The following is a 23,744-nucleotide window of genomic DNA, read 5'->3' on the forward strand; positions in this document are numbered from 1 at the left end:
CTCCAATGTCCTTTGTCATTGTAGCTAGCTGCCATCTTGAATTAATAAATCGATGTATAATCTAACTTTTGGATAGTCTGTGTTTGTGCAACCATAGTGCATCATACGTTCGGATGCACTTGCTGGTGTAGTGTGTGTATTCTGATGATTTACCACTGTTGATGCTATATTTTAACTCTTATCACTGTAGGTACCTTGTTGGACAGCGACTGGTGAATTACGAGCGGAAATCTGGCAAAGCAAGTTCTTCACCACCATACTCGCAGCCTTCACAGGAATAGAAGAATCTGACCTTCACATAAACTTTTTGAAATCTTTCGCCTCTGAGCAGTTTTTTTCTCCACCCATGTTCTGAAGGTTCAGATAGTGGTTACAAACCCTGCTCACCGATCTGCGTTTTCCTGACATCAACATCTATCTGTAAATGTGTAAATAGGATCACATCACCTGAAAACTTTGATTTCATAAAAAATGATTTATATTGTACAACTCTAAGGAGACATCAAGAAAGATCACAAGTGTATATTAATTTATTAAATCTGATTGTCACTTTATTCCGGACAGCTGTTTTGTGAATGTGGGCCTGGCGTGCAAAATATTGCAAAAGATGAGGTTTAATATTAATGGTGTCTTGGAAGATATTCACGGAATTTATCATTATTGAAGAATTGTACTGGCTCAGGTACTCAGTGCCTGGGTCTTTATATTTTTATTTTGGATATGGAGGGGGGCGGGGGTATTTTACCAAAAATGAGAAACGCAAACATACTTCAGCTGTACGTTGGTGAGAGAATGTAATCAATGTAGATGATCATTTATATTTTTTGTGTTTTAAAGGGTAGAATGACAGGGATCTGCAAAGGAAGTGAATAACACCAAAGCTGCTGCTCATGCCTATTGACTGACAGCTATGTCTCATGTGTTTCTGGGTTGGTAATGTACAGTTTACAAGTAGATATCTGTAGGCAGGGTTTACATGGAGAACAAATCCAATTTTGAAAATATAAATTAAATGTGCTTGCTCAAAAATTAATTTTCTGACGCTGGTAGTCAGAAATGGAGGAAAACATTTTTTAACCGACAACTTGAGGGAGTATGGACTAGTCTTAATATACTCATTATATCACCCCTTAACTCAGATCTGTACAACTTCAGAAACAGCATCTGTCTGTGTTCTCATTGAACTTTATTAAGTACATATTTTCAGGTGCATCGGAAATCACATGTGTGCAGGAGCTGGCTCCTGTCATATGCGTTCTCACAAACGCCACACTGCAATGTGCACATCAAATATTATTGTGAACAAGAAAAATGTAAGAATGCCGGCTGACTGGAAATGTTTTACGAAAATATTTAGTGAAACATATTTTTGCTAATGAGGAAAGCGGAGGAAACTACTGACTACGTCGCTCCTTGTTCACAACGTGTACAGAGAGAAAATCATGATTGCATCGCCGTATCAGTTCATAAACCAAAGGTAACGTCTAAAACATGCTCGAGTGATCTAGGCAGCAGTAGTACCTATTTGGATAATTCATACAGTATTAAAGTAAGTTGAAACTGCATCTCTGTGTCCCAATTGTTGATTTCACTGCTCAGTTGTTACACAGTAAAATGAAAATGAGTCTGTCAATCAGGACCTATGAAGTATCCAATGTAAGCAAGAATTTTATTTTGAAGTCCTGCAGCGTCGCATGCAGGCCCAGCTCTAGGACTTTTTCTGTGGAAGGGCTGGAAAGAAGCATGAGTGGGCCATGAAGATGAATGGGTACTGGCCAAAGAACAAAGTATTTAATCAATATGATATGTTCGAGGCATGTGAACTGTAGATTGCACACTTTGCATAATCCTGCCATTTGTGTTGGGTCTGGATGTTTGCAGTCTGTTTTTCTTCAAAGTAGTCTATTCTAGTCACGAGGTAGGTGACTCCTCCTTTCGGTGATCGTGCGCATGGGCACCGACTCCATTGTTGGATTGTTTTTTTCATGCCATTGGGTTCGGACCTGAATTGCTGTGCTCCGGTTTAACACAGTTTCTTTGGTTTCCCTCGGTGTGCAAGACACTCTCCCTCAACGGTATTGTTTTCAATTGGGTATCCCATTCTCCGCGTATCGCATTTACTTCTAAAAAACCCTCTTTTGATCTGGAAGCTCGTGGAAGGCCATCTGGAATACCCGCGTCGGTCCGCCTCGCAGTCGATGGAACGGACTCAATTTGAATTCTGCCCTCTGTGGCTCGTGAAGTTTCCGTGCACCGACTCACACAAAGTGTGCAACCTGTGCTTTGTCCCTGGAGCACAGAGAACAGGACTGCGACGCGTGTAAGGCTTTCCGCTCCAAGAAGACTCTTCATGATCGTGGCGGGCTTCGTGACATGCAGAACTAACACGCCAGTTCCATTCCGGACCTCTTCGGAGACGATTCGGAACAAGAACCTGGAGACGTCATGGGAGCCTAAGAACAGGATCCCATCTCCATCTCAGACTACGGCTCCGAGGGGGGGAGGATGAAACCCCACATGTGATTCATTGTATTTTGCCTCTTTGTATATTTCTCTCTCGTACTTTTCATTTCTGATAGATACATCTGCCGTGTGGATTCCTCACCTTGTGAATATCCCCCTTGCGCCAGCAACGTTCGGAAAATTCTTCGTAGCGCGCCGGCGTGGACGACGTCATAGGAGCACGGCATCGCGCGCGACTCCGTCTGACGTCACCGACTCCATATTAGGCCCACGTCGGCGTGATGACGTCAGTTCCCTTTTTTCTGCGTCGCCGACGCTAACGGTTTCTGGGATCTTCTGCGATACTTTTGTATCTCTTCGCTGTTTAGCTGATTCTGTTTCTCTGTTGGAGTTCACTTCAACGCCGAAGATGTCGTCGAGGAAGACCGGTTTTAAACAATGTGGTTCCTGTTCCCGGATGATGTCTATCACCGATCCGCATTCCGACTGTCTGTGGTGTCTTGGTTCGGGACACGATGTTAAGAACTGTCGTTCCTGTGACAAGATGAACCCCAAAGCCTTGCGAGAGCGGGAGGCGAAGCTTCTGCTTGCAAAGGTGAAGGAAAGGGAAGCCGGAAGGTCTTCGAGGTCAGTGTCCAGGCGCTCGAAGTCGAGACAGCTGTCGCGGTCGAAGTCGAGGTCAGCTTCGAGGGGCAAGTCGAGGTCGAGAGAGAGATCGAAGTCCAGAGGGAGGTCGAGGTCCGGATCCAAGTCGGCCTCGGGCCATGCTTCGGGCTCCTCGAGAAAGAAGCATAAGAGGAGTAAACATCACTCCAGACACCACTCTGGCAAGGAGTCTTCGGATTCGAGGAAGAAGTCACGTAAACATCACAAGGACTTCGTGTCTCCTTCTCCTGCTTGTTCTCACGTTGGTTCTCCAGTTCAAGAGCCGGAACAGGATCTGGAGTCGCACCATTCATCGGTGCATGAAGAAGAGGTTCCTCGAGCACCGACTCCGGTTGTGGAGCCTGAAGAGCAAGAGGGCCAGGGTGCGCCTTTGCCGGATCAGCCTCCTTCGGAGCGGCCGTTGGGTTCGTACCCACCCTTTCCAGGTCCAGGTCAGGATCCCTCGCAGTTTTTAAACGCCATGTTTGGTGTTTACTCGAGGGCAATGTACCCCTCTGGTGCGCATGTTGGTCCCATGGGTCCTTTGTCTTTCAGTTTGGGTGTGCCCCAGGCTTATGCCCCGGCCCCCTTTATGCCGTTTATGCCGACGCCTTGTACTCCTTGGCTCGGTACGGCGCCGCCGAGGTCGTCGACTTCGCATGCGGCTTCGCCGACTCCGGATCGGCCTCGTGGTGATTCGGATCGTGGTACTTCCCGTCCTCCAGCTCCTCGCTCGACGTCGGCTCCGGTGCCGTCGGAGTCGTTGCTGGATCCATTGACTTCGGTCCGTATGGAGTGGTCGAGGCGCAGGGCTCAACGCCTCTTGGAGGAGAAGGAGTGTATGGACTCCGAGGTTGAGGAAGGGGAGTTGCAAGATCAGGGGGATTGTTTTGAGGACCTTCAAGATGCAAGTGGCCTGGAACTTTCTCCTGAGTGGGGTTTGCCAACCGTTTCAGACGCTCCTTCTAAGGACTTGGCACCCTATCATGTCGTTATTAAGAAGGCTGCAGAGTTGCTAGGCTTGACTTTGCCCACAGTTGAATACAAGCCCAACATCCTTACGGAGGTTTTGCATTCGCCTTCTTCAATTGTGGAGCCTACTCTTCCTTTTACAGATGCATTGACTGAACCAATTAAGGAGGTCTGGAAGAGACCTTTGTCTGCTCCTGCGGTTTCCAGGTCTGTGGCAAGGCGTTACAGGGTGGCTCCTGATGACCCTGAATTTCTTTCCTCGCATCCTGCACCGGAGAGTCTGGTAGTGCAGGCCGCCTGTTCCAGCAGGGCTGCGGGCTCATTCCCTCAGGTGCCGGCAGACAAGGACTCTAAGAAACTGGACCAGTCTGCAAAGAAGATTTTCTCCTCAGGTAGCATGGCCTTGAAGTCCACCAATGCTACCTGCCTTTTGGGGAGGTACGTTCATGCTTTAATGGACTCTGTTAAGCAACTTTCTCCTAAGCTTCCGGAGGACGATAGGAAGAACTTTAACGAGGTGGTTGCTGATACTCAGGCTGCAGCTCGTATGGTTATACAGAGTGGTATGGACACGGTGGACTCTGTTGCCAGAATTATGGGCTCTACTGTTGCTACAAGAAGGGCCGCATGGCTTAAGTCCTCTGATTTTTCTTCTGATGTTCAGTCTACATTGTTGGACTTGCCATTTGATGTGACAGGCCTCTTTGGCAAGAAGGCTGACATAGCTTTGGAGAGGTTCAAGGACAGCCGGGCTACGGCGAAGTCTTTGGGCCTTCAGATGAGGGGCTTTGCGGCTAGGAAGTACAGGGGTTTTGGCAGATCCAATTTTCGTCCCTACAACCAGGGACAGCAGCAGCAGCGTCAGAATCCTCTGTATAAAACCTACAGAGGAAAGCAAAGGGGCCGTGGTCGTGGACGCCAGGCCTCCTCCTCCTCCTCCTCTTCCTCTAATAACCAACCCCCTCCCCCTGCAGCAAAGCAGCCCTAGATCCGCCATTCTGGATCATGTGGCTCCGGTGGGGGGTCGGCTTACTCATTTTCTACGGGATTGGGAATCGGTTACATCAGATCTTTGGGTTCTCAATCTCGTAGAAAATGGGTATGCTCTTCCTTTCCAGGAGTTCCCTCCCAATTACCCTCCTTGCCAGGGTTTTTGTTCGGAGGACCACCTTGTACGTCTGCAGGAAGAAGTCCTGGCTTTGTTCAAGAAAGGTGCGATAGAGGTGGTTCCAGAGCAGGAAAAGGGTCAGGGGTGCTACTCCCGGTATTTCCTGATCCCCAAGAAGGATGGCAGGTTACGTCCAATCCTGGACCTCAGGATTTTGAATCTCTATCTCAAGCAGGAGAAATTCAAAATGCTCACTCTTGCTCAGGTTCTTCAAGCGCTGTTGGAAGAAGACTGGATGGTGTCGATCGACTTGCAGGATGCGTATTTTCACATCCCAATCCTGAAGTCGCACAGGAAGTATCTCCAATTTACGGTGGGATCGCAACACTACCAGTTTGCGGTCCTTCCGTTTGGTCTTACTACTGCGCCTCGAGTTTTCACCAAGGTGATGGCAGTGGTGGCTGCACATCTCAGGAGGTCGGGGATTCCTGTATTCCCGTACCTGGACGACTGGCTAATCAAGGCGGAGTTGCCCGAGAAGGTGCTTCATCAACTGCAAGAGACATCGCAGCTGTTGTTCAGGTTGGGTTTTTCGATAAACGTGCCCAAATCTCACCTGGTGCCCTCCCAGCGCAACCTGTTCATAGGTGCCGTACTGAACACTACTGTATGTCGTGCATTCCCTCCTCCGCAAAGGATTCGCGACATTCAGGAGATGATTCCTTTGTTTCACAGTGGAGCAGTTGTTCCGGTCCTGAAGGCCCTTCGCCTGCTCGGTCTGATGGCTTCTTGCATTCTCCTGGTCAACCATGCACGCTGGCACATGAGGGCACTCCAGTGGTGCCTCCGCAAGCAGTGGTATCAGCACAACGGAGATCTTGGGGAGTCAGTGAAGATCTCCAGAGAAACTGCAGCGGATCTGTCTTGGTGGGGCGTGGAAGGCAATCTGTCTCAAGGAAAGCCTTTTCAGCTTCCACCTTCGGTGGCCACGGTAATAACGGATGCATCCACTCTAGGGTGGGGTGCTCATCTGGGGGATCTGGAGGTCAAGGGTCTTTGGTCTCCAGAGGAAAGGTTGCTTCACATCAACCTTCTAGAATTGCGGGCCATACGTCTGGCGCTCAAGGCATTCCTCCCTTCCCTTCGCGGTCGGTCGGTCCAGGTCCTGACGGACAACACGACCGCGATGTGGTACATCAACAAGCAGGGAGGAGTAGGGTCGTGGTGTCTTTGCAAAGAGGCACTGCGTCTCTGGTCCTGGGTTCAGGACCACCAGATTTGTCTGATGGCAAATCATCTGGCCGGAGTCCTGAACGTACGTGCGGACATTCTCAGTCGGCATTTCTCTGCCGACCACGAGTGGAGGCTTCACCCGGAGGTTGTTCACGGCATCTTTCAGATGTGGGGGACTCCTCGGGTGGATCTGTTCGCCACTTGCGAGAATGCTCACTGTCCGTCATTCTGCAGTCTCCAGTATCCGATGCAAGGAGCATTGGGGGATGCGTTTCAGTTGAGCTGGAGAGGTCAGCTCCTTTACGCGTTTCCTCCCATACCCTTGATTCCTCGGGTTCTGAGGAAGATTCGCCAAGACCGGGCCCAAGTCATATTGGTCGCCCCGGATTGGCCAAGAAGGGTGTGGTACACAGATCTTCTCCACCTCTCCTCTCACCCGCCGCTCCGTCTCCCTCTCAGGGCAGACCTCCTTTCTCAGATGGAGGGGCAGGTTCTACACCCCCACCTCCAGACATTACACCTTCATGCCTGGAGATTGAACGGGGCAATCTGAGTTCTTTCTCTCTCCCTCACGATGTGGTGGATGTCATACTTTCTGCCAGGCGTGACTCCACCAAGTCCATTTATTCGTATAGGTGGACTAAGTTTGTATCTTGGTGTAGGGAGAGGGATGTTGACCCGTTAAAGGCTCATTTATCTGATATCTTGTTGTTTGCTCTTTCTCTGGCACGGCAAGGGTTCGCTGTTGCCACTGTCAAAGGTTATCTTTCGGCCTTATCGGCATTCCTCTGTTTGCCGGATCAACCCTCTCTTTTTAAATCACCTGTGGTGTTAAGATTTTTGAAGGGACTCACTAATAAGTTCCCTCCTTCTCCCTTTATTGTTCCTCATTGGGATTTGAATCTTGTGTTAACCTATCTGATGGGTTCGCCGTTTGAACCCTTACACAAGTGTCCAATGAGGCTTCTTTCTTTTAAGGCGGTCTTCTTAGTTGCAATTACCTCGGCAAGGAGGGTAAGTGAGCTTCAGGCTCTTAGTTCCAAGCCCCCGTTTTTGTCCATCCATGCTGAAAGAATGGTTCTTAGGACCAGGGCTGCTTTTCTGCCTATGGTGGTTACTCCCTTCCACCTAGGTCAATCCATTACCCTTCCTACCTTTTATCCTCCCCCACACCCTTCCAAGGAGGAGGAGAGGCTTCATCGCCTGGACCCGAAGAGAGCGGTTAGCTTCTATCTTGATAGGACTAAAGACTATCGAATAGATGATCAGCTCTTCGTGGGTTTTGCTGGCTGCAAGAAGGGCAGAGCGGTGCACAAGCGCACACTTTCCAGATGGATTATTCTCTGCATCAAGATTTGCTACTCTCTGGCGGGTAAGGACCCTCCCGAGGGTATTAGAGCTCATTCAACTAGAGCGAAGTCTGCTACTTCTGCATTGTCTAGAGGTGTTCCTGTTGAGGACATTTGCAGGGCCGCGACTTGGGCCTCCCTCCACACTTTTGCGAAGCACTACTGCTTGGATGCTGAGGTGAGGAGGGACGGCCACTTCGCGCGCTCTGTTCTCCAAGATTTCCTGGTGTAGCAGAGTGGACTCCCTCCTCCGGGAGTGGGGACTGCTGTGGGACTCTATTCACAAGGTGAGAAATCCACACGGCAGATGTATCTATCAGAAGAACAAGTTACTTACCTTCGGTAACGCTTTTTCTGGTAGATACAGTATCTGCCTGTGGATTCCTCACTGACCCACCCGCCTCCCCGTTGTCCACTCTGCTATACCTGGGTTTATGTGCAAATGTAATTATGGTTTTGTATATCTGATTTTGTATAGTTTTGCACTTTGATTGCTTTTGATTTGCATGTACTGTGTACATTGTGTATATATATATTTATGTACTCGTTGGTCCGTCCGGGTGCCTCGAAGGCACGGAAAAAAGGGCGGAACTGACGTCATCACGCCGACGTGGGCCTAATATGGAGTCGGTGACGTCAGACGGAGTCGCGCGCGATGCCGTGCTCCTATGACGTCGTCCACGCCGGCGTGCTATGAAGAATTTTCCGAACGTTGCTGGCGCAAGGGGGATATTCACCAGGTGAGGAATCAACAGGCAGATACTGTATCTACCAGAAAAAGCGTTACCGAAGGTAAGTAACTTGTTCTTTTCGTAGATAACCTGGGTATAACCTGATAAAGAAAGAAAAACAGGAATACCGGTGTTGTATAAAACTTTATTATTATGATTATTTCTTTCACTTTTCATGCAGCAGCAATTTCACAATTACATTCTGGTCCTGAAGAAAGCCGCTGATACAAAGGGTTTTGATCACTAGGCTGAAACATGTTGACCATATAAGTGACAGTGGTTATACAGTTACACCACTGTGCTGTCTCATTTTTAATCCTGGCAGGTAGTACACTAGAATAAAGTGAATTACAGTGGAATCTACCTAGTCAGTTTTAATTCACTCCCTTTATTCCCACACAGCGCTGCTTACCTCACTCCACCAATGACCACACATATGGGATTATCATCCTTCTCCAAAAAACATCTCTGAGCTCCTTCTTTAAACACTTTAAGTAGTAGCTTCCAGTGTTGACTAGGTTTTCAATTCTGGTAAGGAGGCCCCATATGATGAAGCATGTCACCTTCGGGTGAGTGAGTGGTATTATCCTTAAGGGATGCCTTCCCCGCTTGAGTGATATTTTTTCACTTCATTGAAGTTTGAGAGAGATAGGGCAAAATCCACATTAATAGAATTAATACACATGGATCAGACTATAAGTATAATACTGACCCTCCTACAGGGAATGATCCTGACCTGTACCCTACCAAGCCCTCTCCACCGGACGACAGCATAGGTTACATAGAACTGCTGGCTAAAGCTGCCACCTACCATAGTGTACAGCTGCACAAAGATTCCCTTGAAGAAGATTTCCTATTTGAAACTCTTAGTAGCACACAAAGTTATCGCACACACTCCCCATGCTCAGTGGTATGATCAGGCACGTTGATGACATATTTAATGACCCCGTCAGGGTCCGTATCCTTACCCCTAGGGTTGATAAAAAGCACAAGTAGGCACCATCTGACCCAGGGTGCATAAAGGCACAATTACCATTGGATTCCCCAGTGGTGTCCAACGCATGTAAAAGGGCCAACTCCCAAACTACAGGAGATGCTCCACCCCCAGATAAAGACTCAAAGCTTATTGACGCTTCGGGAAAAAGGGTAGCCTCTCAGGCAGCAAACTTCTGGCGCATCTCTAACACGCAAGCGCTGTTTGCTAGGTATGACAGGCACATTGGGACGAGAAGGAGCATTTGCTCCATTTCTGCCAGATGAACGTAAATCTAAAGCGCAAAACCTAGTGCGGGAGGAACAGCTCATTTCAAGTAATGCAATCAGGTGCTCCCTAGATGCTGCAGACACTACAGCTAGAGCTGTAAACACCAGCGTCCTTTTAAGAAGGCACAACTGGCAAGGTATCTCAGGTTTTAACCCTGAGGTTCAGACATCCATACTGAACACACCCTTTGACAAAGAACACCTCTTCGGCCTGGTGGTAGATACCTCACTGGAAACAATAAAGAAAGACACTGAAGTGGCCAAATGCATGGGAACCATTCAACTAACACAATATCATGGTTCCTTTTGGTGCTCCTTCTACTGCAGAGGGTCCAAAAATACCTCCTCAGAGACCACCACATACAAGGGCAACAACCAACCCTCTGCCTCTAAGGGTTATTTCAGAGGGGGTTACAGAGGCAACAACGGCAAAGATAGAGGCACAGGCTCGAATACATGCACCTCCCCCTCCAAACCAAAGCAGTGGCTTCCCTACACCCCCCCACCCACCCCGACCATTTAACACCTGTCGGGACGACTTTCAGATTTCCTACCCGCTTGGCAGTCCATAACAACAGACAACTGGGTACTGGAAATTATCCTTTCTGGTTACTGCTTGGAGTTCACCAACAATCCTCCAAATATTCCCCCACGGTCACACAAACTCTCACCGGATCAACTACACCTCTTCAAACAAGAGGTTCAGTTTCTCCTTCTAAAAGTGCCTATAGGGCCCGTACCATCACAATGCCACGGGTTGGGAATGTACTCCTTTTACTCTCTAATACCCAAAAAAAAGACAGTTCTCTCAGACCAATATTGGAGCTCAGAGAACTAAATCTTTAAATACAGTCAGACCATTTTCACATGGTAACACTTAAACAAGTACTAACACTTCTGCAAAAGGGCGACTTTCTGTCTACTTCAGACTTAAAGGACTCCTACCTCCAATTCATCCCACTCATCGCAAATTTCTCAGGTTTGTTATAGCGGTTCAACATTACCAGTTCAAGGTACTCCTGTTCGAAGTCACCACTGCCCCCAGAGTCTTTACAACGTGTCTGGTGGTAGTCGCTGCTCACCTAAGAACACAATGTGACAACAATAGGCTTCACTCCAATCAGTAAGGCTGAGTCCACTAAACCAAACCAACAAAGATAAATGCCAATACTGATGATTAATTCCAATCCTTCGTTATAGGTATACAAAGATTGTCAAACAATGCAGCCTTAGGCTTATCAATTGCCTTTATTTCTATATCAAAAAACCAATTTGAATTGATATATACAAAACAGATCAGGGAGAAAACAATTTTTTGGAAAATCAAAATAACAAACAAATCACATAACATTACATTCCTACAAACAATCCCTCAATTGTACTCAACTTTTCTCATGCATTCTACATTCACTCAACCCTCATACAAACATAAAAAGTCCTACAAGCCACCACGACTTTTTTCTATACAGTGGCTCTTACTCACACCAAAAATCATAATAATCAAAAATGAATTGATTACAACTTTTTGTTATACATATAACATACGAATCAACTGATTACAATACAGTGTTATAATTTAATTACAAACAAGCATCAGGCCAATGCAAATGAAAAAAGCTTGTTTTGGTGTTGAGAAGAAAATGTCAAAGGTCTACGCGTTTCAAACCCCGCTGATTCTGGGTTCTCATCAGGACCAAACATAGCTAACTCTGAGAGACCACATCCGTGGACTTCCCGGTAGTTGAACTGTACAAGTGAATTGTATGGCTGCCCGAAAACAGAAACCTTGTGTGAATCTCGTGGTCGAAGACTTCCCTGAAGACAGAGTGTTCTGGACCTCTTGTGATCGGAAGCCCGGAATTCGCCGCCGGAGGAAATTGCCATGGAACCGCTGAACTACAGCCTCCAGCCGCATCGATCATACATTGGACAGCGTGCCGTTCCCCGCTATTAAAACACAAGAGGTCCAGAACACCTCTGACAGACAGAGGCAGCAAATATACGAATGGAAACTTCACTCTCAGGTTCTCCTCCCATACTTCCAAAGTTGGGTAATCTCTCAGATAGATCTGTTTGCACACACCAAACCGCAAAATGCCAAAGCTTTGCATCAAGGTACCCACACCTGCTCTCCAAGAGCAATGCACTATGGGTGAACTGGTCAGGGATATTTGCCTACGCTTTTCCGCCTCTCCCACTCATTACATTAGTGGTTCGGAGGCTCAGGCAAACATCTCTCACACTGATCCTAGTAGTTTCCAAATGGGCCCGTCAGCCATGGTTCACAACTCTGCTGGGGCGGTCTCTGGTCCCGCATCAAAAGCTGCACCTAACATCCAGTCTCCTCACACAGAGCCATGGAGAAATCAGACACCCAGATCCCAAACAACTGAACCACGCGATCTGGCTCCTGAAGTCCTAGAGTTTGGTTATCTGAACCTTCCACCAGACTTTATGAATATCATCAGGGAGGCCAGAAGCCCTACCACAAGAGCCTGTTACGCAGCTAAATGGAAACGATTTGTTATTTATTGCAATAACAATCACATCAACCCTCTTGATGCTTCAATACAAAACATCATCTACTTAAAAGGGTCATACCACCAAGACTCCCACCTGCCCCAGTGTGGAATCTTAACATAGTCCTCAAAAGATTATTGGGGCCACCTTTTGAACCCATGTATAAATGCGAGCCACAATTTTTCTCTTGTAAAATGGCTTCTTTTCTCATTGCATTCACTTCACTGAGGAGAGTGGGTGAACTACATGGACTAACTATAGAAGAACCTTTTTTCCAAATGCAAAGAGACAAAGTGGTTCTTCGTACAAATACCAAATTTCTACCTAAGGTAGTATCTGCATTTCACATGAATCAGTCGGTAGAATTACCTGTATCTGAAAGAGAGACGTTAGTGATAGATTTCTTACCTTAGAATATCCCTAGGCGTCAGACTGGATCTGGAAAGCTTCGTTAGCAGTACCCCTGCGCGTCGATAGGCATCATTGTACGGCTCCGCGTGTGTCATTGGCGTCTTACTTTCAGAGATGACGTCACTGGAGTTACTTAGATGCGCCCACGCGCTCTGACGTCAGGCCCGGGAGTCGGCCTCACGTAGTTCCAGGTCCCGGTACCGTGGGAGGTCGAGGGCCCGGTCGCAGAGCAAGCACCATCATTCGAACTCTTCACACTCTGAGCCAGGTAAGGCGAAGCTCAAAAAGTCGAAGAAGCGTCACCGCTCTTCGCCCTCCCCTCGCCGGTTGCGGGACGCGGCTGAGGGGGCAGGTGGCATTGCGCCCCTGCGACTCCAACGGAGCCTGAGCAGTTACCATTGGTTTACCCACATTTTCCGGGTCCATCTGCGACTCCGGCCGAATTGCAAGAGTTTGTGTTGGCAATGGCATGTGTCTTAGGCCCCGTCTGCATGCCTTCGGGCCCCACTGTTCCACGTTCCTCGATGTCGCCGGCTCTGGCCCTTGCATCGTCGACGCCCAGAGGCCTCCATGGCGCTGGTCGGCGCTCCCTGTTCTTGCAGGTGGACCCCGCTGTTCTTGCCGGTGGACCCCCGTACGTTCCCCACCAACATCGACGTCTCCGATGCAGGCGTCGACTTCTTTTCCAACGTCGGCACGGTGCCGGAGGGATGTCTCCAGGCGTCGATCCCAATGACATTTACTGTTTTATTCACCCACGTCCTCATCCACTTGTGGAAGACGGGGGGGACAGGGAGGGGTTTGAAGACCCTCTCGCAGCACAGTGCAAGTCTGTTACCGATTGGGATGAGGCGGCGGAGGCCGGTGGCCCGGATTACACTCCGGCGCCTGGTTCACCATCCCCTTCAGCTACTATGGAGGAGTGTGGTACTTTTTCCATGGTGCTACGTATGTCGGCCGAGGCTCTTGGCCTCGAGCTCCCTACTGTGGCTGTTAGGACCAACCTACTGATTGAAGTGCTTCAGCCAGCCTCTTCATCTACAGAACCGCTGTTGCAGTTTAATGATGCACTTACTGATGTGCTTCTGGACATATGGTCCCGGCCCAACACAGGGGCCCCTGTGGACAAGAGTGTGGGCCAACGCCATCGCCCGGCCCCGGGTGACGCTGCCTTCCTCACCCAGCACCATACACCTGAGAGTTTGGTGGTTCAGGCCTCTATGTCCCCGAGTGCGTTTCCTTCTGCTCCACTGAACAAGGAATACAAGAAGTTGGAGCCGTTTGGAAAGAAGATTTATTCTTCCGCAAGTTCTGGACTGCGGTCTATGAACACTGCCTGTCTCTTGGGCCGCTATTCCCATTCTGTATGGGATGCGATTGAGCAAGTGCTACCTCAGTGTCCGGAGGTGACCCGGGCAGTTTTCTACCGAGCTCTTATGTTGTGGAGAGATGTGGCCAAGTTCACTATACGTTGTGGTCTTGATACCGCTGATTCGATGGGTAGGGCAATTTCCACAATGGTGGCGCTACGTCGTCATGCCTGATTAAGGACGACTGGTTTTTCGGCAGATGTCCAGAATACTTTGATGGACATGCCCTTCGATGGCACTCTCCTCTTTGGTGATAAAGCGGATTCCACATTGGAGCGTTTTAAGGACTCTCGGGCACGGCCAAGTCCTTAGGCCTTTCGACTACACATTCATTCAATCAATCAATCAATCAATCAATCATAGCATTTGTATAGCGCGCTACTCACCCGGAGGGGTCTCAAGGCGCTGTGGGGGGGTGGGGGCGGGGGGGGGACGAGGGGTCTGCTACTGCTCGAAGAACCAGGTCTTGAGTTGCTTCCTGAAGGATAGATGGTCCTGGGTCAGCCGGAGGTGGATGGGGAGGGAGTTCCATGTTTTGGCTGCCAGGTAGGAGGAGGATCTTTCTCCGGTTGTGGCTCTGCAGATGCATGGAACGGCAGCGAGGGCGAGGCTGGTGGATCGTAGCTGGCAGGTGGGAGTGTAGAAGGTCAGGCGGTTGTTGAGGTACCTGGGGCCCAGGTCATGGAGAGCCTTGTGTGCGTGGGTGAGGATTTTGAACGTGATCCTCTTGCCGACGGGAAGCCAGTACAGGTCTCTCAGGTGTTGGGAGATGTGGATGTGTCGGGGGATGTCCAGGATGAGTCGTGCAGAGGCGTTCTGGGTGCGTTCGAGTCTTTTCTGAAGTTTGGCTGCGGTTCCGGCGTAGAGGGTGTTTCCGTAGTCCAGTCGGCTGGTGACGAGTGCCTGGGTGACCGTCTTCCTGGTTTCGGTGGGGATCCACCGAAAGATCTTTCAGAGCATACGCAGGGTGTTGAAGCATGACGGCGAGACGGCATTGACTTGTCTGGTCATCGAGAGGGAGGAGTCCAGGATGAAGCCCAGGTTGAAGCCCAGGTTACGTGCGTGGTCCGTTGGCTTGGGAGCGGTTCCCAGGGCAGGGGGCCACCAGGAGTCGTCCCAGGCGGAGGGCGATGATCCCAGGATGAGGACTTCCGTCTTGTCTGAGTTCAGTTTCAGGCGGCTGTTCTTCATCCACTCGGCAACGTCTTTCATCCCTTCGTGTAGGCTGGTTCTGGCGGTGGTGGGGTCATTTGTGAGGGAGAGGATGAGCTCAGTGTAGTCAGCGTAGGAGATGATGTTGAGGTTGTGTTGGCGTGCAATTGCTGCGAGGGGGCTCATGTAGACATTGAAGACGGTGGGGCTGAGTGATGATCATTGTGGTACGCCGCAGATGACTTTGGTGGCCTCGGATCTGAACGGGGGGAGGCGGACTCTTTGGGTTCTTCCGGTGAGGAACGAGATGATCCACTCCAGTGCCTTCTCTTGGATTCCGATGTTGTTGAGGCGCTGCACTAGGGTGCAGTGGCAATCAGTGTCGCACGCTGCGGAGAGGTCCAGGAGGATGAGGGCAGCTGTTTCCCCGTTGTCGAGCAGGGATCTGATGTTGTCTGTGGCTGCGATGAGGGCGGTCTCGGTGCTGTGGTTGGCTCGGAAGCCGGACTGCGAGTGGTCGAGGGATCCGTTCGTCTCGAGAAAGGCAGCAAGCTGTATGTTGACTGTCTTCTCGGTGACCTTGGCAGGAAAAGGGAGGAGCGAGATGGGACGGTAGTTCTTGAGGTCGGTGGGGTCCGCTGTTGGTTTCTTCAGGAGGGTGCTGAGCTCGGCGTGCTTCCAACTCTCCGGCGGTGTTGAAGGAGGGGTTGATGATGTCCCGGAGTTGGGGTGCGATGATGGAGTCGGCTTTGTTGAAGACGTGGTGGGGGCAGGGGTCGATTGGTGTTCCGGAGTGGATGATGTTCATCACGCGGGTGGTGTCTTCGGTGCTGACCGAGGTCCAGGCACGGAGGGTGACGATGGGGGGCGTTGGCTCAGTGGTTGGGTGCGTGGTCTGTGCGCCGAAGCTGTTGTGTATGTCGGCGATCTTGCTGTGAAAGAACAAGGCGAGTGAGTTGCAGAGGTCTTGCGAGGGAGTGATGTCGTTGTTTCCGGCGCTGGGGTTGGAGAGCTTTTTGACTATGCTGAAGAGTTCCTTGCTGTTGTGGGCGTTGTTGTCCAGTCGTTCCTTGAATGCTGTCTTCTTGGTGGTGCGGATCAGCTGGTGGTGTTTGCGGGTGGCGTGCTTGAGGGCAGTCATGTTGTCTGTGGTCTGGTTGTTGCTCCAGGCTTTCTGGAGGGTACGGCAGTTCTTCTTGGAGTTCTTGAGTTCGTCGGTGAACCAGGAGGCTTTCTTGCTGCCGGGTCTGTTGGGAGGGGTATTCAGTGGTGCGAGGTTGTCTGCGCAGATGGTGATCGACTGTGTGAGGTTGCTGGCTGCTTTGTTGGGGTCCGTTGTGCTGGTGGGATGGTTTTGGCTGAGGGAGGTGGTGAGCTGGTGGGCGGTGATCTTGTTCCAGCTCCTGAGATGAACCTGATGTGGGTGGTGGTGGGTCGTGGTTCTTCTGAAGCTGAAGTGGATGCAGCTGTGGTCCGACCAATGAAGTCTGGTGGAGTGGCTGAAGGAGATGTGCTTGCTGGAGGAGAAGACGGGGTCAAGCGTGTGGCCGGCGTAGTGGGTGGGGGTGTTCACCAGTTGATTGAGTCCGAGGTTGGCGAGGTTGTCCGGCAGGGTGGTGGTGTTGGTGTCGGTGTTGTTCTCCAGGTGGAAGTTGAAGTCCCCTAGGAGGATGTAGTCAGTGGAGGGTAGGGCGTGCGGGCTGATGAAGTCTGCGGTCTTCGCTGAATCGTGTGCGTGGTCCCAGGGGTCTGTAGATGAGGGTGCCTCTGGGGGTCGTCTTGGGGTCGGTGTGTATCTGGAAGTGGAGGTGTTCGGCGGTGGTGAGGGTGTCGTCGGAGTTGGTCGTGATGCGGATGGTGTTCTTGTGTACGATGGCGATGCCTTCTCCGGTCTGGTTGACGTGGTCCCTCCTGGTGATCTTGTACCCATCCGGGATGGCGATGGCGATGTCAGGCGCTGAGGAAGCGTTCATTCAGGTTTATGTGAGGAAGGCGACGTCCGGTGATGTGGTGTGCAGCAGTTTCCAGAGTTCGACGGCGTGCCTGTGGACGGAGCAGGTGTTTAGCAAGATGCACTTGCGGTGGTTGCTGCTGGTTTTCGGCTTGTCGGGTGCGGTACAGGTCCGGAGGCAGGTGAACTTGCAGGCTTGGCAGGTGAAGGGTCCGTGGGTGCGTTTCGGGGTGGCTTGGTAGCAGGCGGCGTTCCGGTCGGCGTTGAGAGAGTAGAGGGTGCGGCGTCGTAGGTCCGTCGGGAGGGTTGCAGTTGATGTGGACCAGGGGTCCTGGCGCTGGGCGCGGTCCAGGCACGGACGGGTGCAGACGGGCTTGCCTTTGGCGCGCCTTCGGCGCACAATCGGCGCGTACGCGTGGGCTCCATATAAGGCGAAGTGGGAGGGAGGAGCAGCTGGGAGGCGGGAGCCGGGCGGCCAACGGGGACACTGAAATGATAGGGGGCGGGCGGCGAGGGAGCAGCGGCGGGAAGCGGGGGCAGAGGGGGGGGTCACAACCGGGGGAAAAAAAACGGCAGAATCGCAGAGAGCACTACGAGTCAAACACTACTGTGAAACAGGGATGAAGGCACAGATGGGGGAGGTAAAAACGGAGTACAATGAAGGCACAGAAGGGGGAAATGCAAATGAAATACAATGAGGCACAGATGGGAGAAATATTAACGAAACACAATGAGGCACAGATGGGGGCAATACAAATGAAATACAGTACGGCGCAGATGGGGGAAATACAAATGAATACAATGAGGCACAGATGGGGGAAATGCAAACGAGATACAGTGAGGCAAAGATGGGGGCAGCGGCGGAAGGGAGAGCGAGCAGCAGCGAGGGGGTGCCTACAGCTGGAGAGCCGTGCGGCGTGGGGGTGTCCTGAGGTCGTACTCCTTCCACTTCTAACTTTCGTTCCTTTCGAAGCCCCGGAAGGTGCGTACAAACACCTTCCTTTCAGAGCAAGCCTGCGCAGCAACAGTCCCAGCGCAGCCGCGGGGGTCGCAGAGGCGGGTCAAGGGGCCAGCGTGCGTGTCAGTCCACCAACACTTCCGCGGCTAGTGCCTCCACGCCATCCTAGTCGTGTGTTTCAAGCCCACCAGACACCAGTGGGGTGCAGTAATCGTCTTCACCTCCCTCACTGGCGCACCATTACATCAGACAGGTGCAGTTCTGGACACGGCACAGTTTCGGATTTATCCTCCCGAACAGCGAGTCCAGGACATTCGGGCTATGATCCCGATCATTCAGCCATTGTCCTGGGTTTCGGTCAAGAAGACTCTGAGGCTGCTGGGACTCATGGCCTCCTGCATCCTGCTGACCAACCATGCCAGGTGGCACATACGGGCTCTGCAGTGGGACCTAAAGTTCCAGTGGGCGCAGCATCAGGGGAACCTGTCCGACTACATCCACATCTCGAAGTGCTCTGCACAACAATTGCAGTGGTGGCTCACGAATCAGCATTGTGTCAGCAGCAGATCCCTCCCCCTTCCCCAACCAGCGCACACAGTAAATCAATCAATCAAGAGTATTTGTAAAGCGTGCTACTCACTCGCTAGGGTCTCAAGGCGGTGAGGGGGGGGGTGGGTCTACTACTGCTCGAAAAGCCAGGTCTTGAGTTGTTTCCTGAAGGAGAGATGGTCCTCGGTGAGCCGTACCTGGGTGGGGAGGGTGTTCCAGGTCTTGGCCACCAGGAAGGTGAAGGATCTTCCTCCGGTGGTGGTTCTGCGGATCCGTGGGACGGTGGTGAGGGCGGGGCTGACGGAGCGGAGCTGGCGGGTTGGCGTGTAGAACGTGAGGCGGTTGTTGAGGTATTCGGGGCCCAAGTCGTGGAGAGCCTTGTGTGCGTGGGTGAGGAGTCTGATCATGATCCTTTTGCTTACGGGGAGCCAGTGCAGGTCCCTCAGGTGGGCGGAGATGTGGCTGTGCCGGGGATGTCCAAGACGAGTCGTGCTGAGGCGTTCTGGATGCGCTGGAGTCTTTTCTGTAGTTTGGCGTTGGTCCCAGCGTAGAGGGAGTTCCCGTAGTCCAGACGGCTGGTGACGAGGGCCTGGGTGACCATTTTCCTGGTTCCAGTGGGGATCCAACGGAAGATCTTACGAAGCATGCGGAGAGTGTTGAAGCAGGAGGAGGTAACGGCGTTAACTTGCTTGGCCTTCGTGAGGGAGGAGTCAAGGATAAAGCCCAGGTTGCATGCGTCGTCCGTGGGCTTGGGTGGGGGGCCCAGAGCAGGGGGCCACCAGGAGTCGTCCCAGGCGGAAATGGATGGGCCGAGAATGAGGACTTCCGTCTTGTCTGAGTTCAGTTTCAGGTGGCTGAGCTTCATCCAGTCTGCGATGTCTTTCATTCCGTCCTGGAAGCTGGCTCTGGCGGAGGTGGGGTCGTTGGTGAGGGAGAGGATCAATTGGGTATCGTCGGCGTAGTAGATGATGTTGAAGTTGTGCTTGCGTGCGATGGCTGCGAGGGGGCTCATGTAGACGTTGAAGAGGGTGGGGCTGAGCGAGGAGCCTTGAGGTACGCCGCAGATGATTTTGGTGGTTTCTGCGAGGAAGGGCGGGAGACTGACTCTTTGGGTTCTGTCGGAGAGGAAGGAGGTGATCCATTCCAGGGCCTTTCCTTGGATCCCTGCGTGGCGGAGGCGGGTTGTCAGGGTGCGGTGGCAGACCGTGTCGAACGCAGCCGAAATGTCTAGCATGATGAGGGCGGCGGTTTCTCCATTGTCCAGCAGGGTCCGGATGTCGTCGGTGGCTGCGATGTGGGCGGTCTCGGTGCTGTGGTTCGCTCGGAATCCGGACTGCGATGGGTCGAGGGAGCCGTTGGTCTCCAGGAAGGCTGTCAGCTGTTTGTTGACGGTTTTCTCGATGACTTTTGCAGGGAAGGGGTGGAGGTTCTTGAGGTCTGAGGGGTCTGCAGTGGGTTTCTTCAGGAGGGCGCTGATCTCTGCATGCTTCCAGCTCTCCGGGAAGGTGGCGGATATGAAGGAGTTGTTGATGATGTCCCGAAGTTTGGGTGCGATGATGGAGTCTGCTTTGCTGAAGATGTGTTGTGGGCAGGGATCGGCTGGGGAGCCCGAGTGGATGGTGTTCATCGTGTGGGTGGATCTTCCGTGCTGACCTGAGTCCAGGCGCACATGGTGGTGGTGGGGGGGTGTAGGTTCGGTGGTGGGGTACGTGTTCTGAGCGCCGAAGCGGGCGTGTATGTCGACGATCTTACGGTGAAAAAAGGTGGCCAGAGAGTTGCAGAGGTCTTGAGAAGGTGTGATGTCGTTGTTGGTGGCGTTGGGGTTGGAGAGCTCTTTCACGACGTTGAAGAGTTCCTTGCTGTTGTGGGTGTTGTTGTCCAGTCGTTCTCTGAAGGATGACCTTTTGGTGGTGGGGATCAGCTGGTGGTGTTTGCGGGTGGTGTTCTTGAGGGCTGTCATGTTGTCCGTTGACTGGTTGTGGCGCCAGGCTTTCTCAAGGTCACGGCAGGATTTCTTGGAGTCTTTGAGATCGTTGATAAAATACGCGGCTTTCTTGCTGTTGAGGTTGCTGGGAGGGTTTTTCAGTGAAGCAAGGGTGTCGGCGCAGTCTGTGATCCACTGTGTGAGGTTGCGGGCTCCTTCGTTGGGGTCCGTGGTGTTGGTGGGAGGGTTAAGGCGCAAGGAGGTGGTAAGTTGGTCGGTGGTGATCTTGCTCCAGCATCTTCGGGGGGTTTGTTGAGTGCGGTGGTGGGTCGTTGTTTTCCTGAAGTTGAAGTGTACGCAGCTGTGGTCGGTCCAGTGTAGCTCGGTGGTGTGGCTGAAGGAGATGTGGTTGCTGGAGGAGAAGACATGGTCGAGCGTGTGGCCGGTGTAATGGGTGGGGGTGTTGACCAGTTGCTTGAATCCGAGGTTGTCTAGTAGGGCGGTGGTGTTGTTGTCCTGGTCGTTCTCCAGGTGGAAATTGAGGTCTCTTAGGAGGATGTAGTCGGGGAGGCGAAGGCGAGTGGGCTGATGAAGTCTGCGATGGCCTCGCTGAAGTGTGAGTGTGGTCCCGGCGGTCTGTAGATCATGGTTCCTCTGAGGGTGGTCTTGGGGTCGGTGTGAATCTGGTAGTGCAGGTGCTCTGCGGTGGCGTGGGTGGCGTCGGTGTTGGTCGTGATGCGGATAGTGTTTCTGTGGGCGATGGCGATGCCTCCTCCGGTCTGGTTGACGCTCTCCCTCCGGATGATCTTGTAGCCGTCCGGGATGGCAATGGCGATGTCGGGGGCTGAGGAGGCGTTCATCCAGGTTTCCGTGAAGAAGGCAACGTCTGGTGCCGTTTTGTCCAGGAGGTCCCATAGTTCGACGGTGTGCCTGTGGATGGAGCGGGTGTTGAGCAGGATGCACTTGAGGTGGTTGTTGTTGACGGCTGTTTTGGCTGGCGCGGTGCAGGACCGAGTGCAGGTGAAGTAGCAGGCGTGGCAGGTGAAGGCTCCGTGGGTGCGTTTCGGGGTGGCTTGGTAGCAGGCTGGATGTCGGCCGGTGTTGAGTGCGTGGAGGGTGGCGGGGTCGTAGCTCAGTCGGGTTGGCTGGCGGGGTTCTGGCGCTGGGCGCGGTCCAGGCGCAGACAATGGTAACTGATGCGTCCCTCTTGGTATGGGGTGGCCACATGGGAGAAGTGGAGATCAGAGGCTTCTGGTCTCCGGCGGAGTCCCGGCTCCATATCAACCTTCTGGAGCTTCGGCGATCCTTCTTGCACTGAAGGCATTCCTTTCCTCTGTCCGGGAAAGTGTAGTGCAGGTGTTAACGGACAACACCACCGCCATGTGGTATTGCAACAAACAAAGCGGGTGGGGTCGTGGACCCTATGTCAGGAGGTTCTGCGCCTCTGGATATGGCTGGAACGTCACGGCATTACCTTGACGGTTCAACACCTGGTGGGTTCTTTGAACGCCAGGGCAGACAAACTCAGCCGCCTGTGTCTGATGGATCACGAATGGCGTCTTCACTCGGAGGTGGCACAAGGTCTCTTTCAACAGTGGGGAGAGTCTTGGTTGGATCTATACGCCACCGAAGAGAATGCCCAATGTCATCAGTTCTGCACATTGGAATTTCCAAGGCTGCACTCGCTCGGCGATGCTTTTCATCGCAAGTGGAGTTGCGGTCTGTTGTACGCCTTTCCACCTATGCCACTTCTGCCCAGAGTGCTGAAGCAGATGAGGCGTGACCGGGCCCAAGTCATCCTTGTGGCTCCGGACTCTTCTCGAAGAGTTTGGTATCCCGAGCTACTCAATATGAGCCTGGATCCCCCGATTCGACTGCCTCTGCAGGAGGATCTTCTGTCGCAGCCGCAGGGGACGGTTCTCCACCCGAACCTGCTCAGCATCCACCTACATGGGTGGAGATTGAACGGCGACAGTTGAGTCCATTTGACTTGCCTCCCGAAGTCTGTGATGTCATTCTGGCAGCCAGGTGTCCATCCACTAAAGCGGTATACGCCTGCAGGTGTAACAAATTTGTGGCATGGTGCACAGCCAAGACTGTGGATCCCCTTTCTGTCCCTCTTTCTGAGGTCCTTTTGTTCCTTCTTTCTCTCACCCAGCAGGGCTCTGCTTTGGGCACTATCAAGGACTATCTTTCAGCCATTTTATCCTTTCTGAGGCTTCCAGATCAGCCTTCTCTTTTCAAGTCCCCTGTTGTACAGAGATTCTTAAAAGGCATTACGCATATGTTCCATCCTGTTCCTTTCATAATGCCTCAGTGGGACTTGAATCTTGTTTTGACTTATCTCATGTGTGCTTCCTTTGAGCTGCTTCACAATTGTTCTTTACGTCTTCTGACTTTGAAAACTGCCTTCCTGGTGGCTATCACCTCTGCCAGGAGAGTGAGTGAGCGTCAGGCTTTTTCTTGTAAGTCTCCTTTTCTGTTGTTTTTTTCGGACAAGATCGTGCTTCACATTAGTACTTCCTTCTTGCCAAAGGTTGTAACTACCTTCCACATCGGGCAGACTATCACCTTGCCCACTTTCTTTCCGCCTCCGCATCCTTCCAGAGAGAAAGAGAGGCTCCACCTTCTGGACCTAAAACGTGTTCTCTCCTTTTACCTGAATCGCACACAAGCATTCCTGGTGGATGACCAGCTCTTTGTTGACTATGCAGACGCCAAGAAAGGCCGGGTTGTTCACAAGAGGACTATCTCCCGCGGATTAGTCTTGTGTATCAAGGCCTGTTATTCTATGGCTATAACGGAACCTCCGGTGGGGCTGCGTGCCCATTCTACCAGGGCAACAGCAGCCACTATGGCTTTGGGATCTGGTGTCCCCCTGCAAGACATCTGTCAGGCTGCCACGTGGGCTTCACTGCACACTGTTACAAAGCATTATTGCCTTGACAGTCCTGTCCGGAGGGATGACTTCTTTGGATGTTCTGTTCTCCGCGACTTTCTGGTGTAATCTTATTCGCAGACCCACCACCGCGGTTGGTATTGCTGGGGTATCTATTCTAAGGTAAGTAATCTATCACTAACAGGTCTCTTTCAGATGCACAAGTTACTACTTGTGTAACAATATATCTGTAGGAGACATTAGTTA

General features: G+C 51.8%; 1 protein-coding gene across 1 annotated transcript in view; it reads left to right on the forward strand.

Moving 5' to 3' along the window:
* MARCHF6 (membrane associated ring-CH-type finger 6) overlaps nt 1-1,565 on the forward strand; it is a 1,612,715-nt gene extending 1,611,150 nt beyond the window's left edge. Inside the window, exon 26 of the mRNA XM_086965293.1 lies at nt 191-1,565. Coding sequence (XP_086821419.1) covers nt 191-281 — 91 coding nt within the window. The 3' untranslated portion in view covers nt 282-1,565. The remainder of the gene's footprint in view (nt 1-190) is intronic.
* The last annotated feature ends 22,179 nt before the right edge of the window (nt 1,566-23,744 follow it).

This window comes from Lissotriton vulgaris, chromosome 4_1, assembly GCF_964263255.1.
Source record: "Lissotriton vulgaris chromosome 4_1, aLisVul1.2, whole genome shotgun sequence".
NCBI lineage: Eukaryota > Metazoa > Chordata > Amphibia > Caudata > Salamandridae > Lissotriton > Lissotriton vulgaris.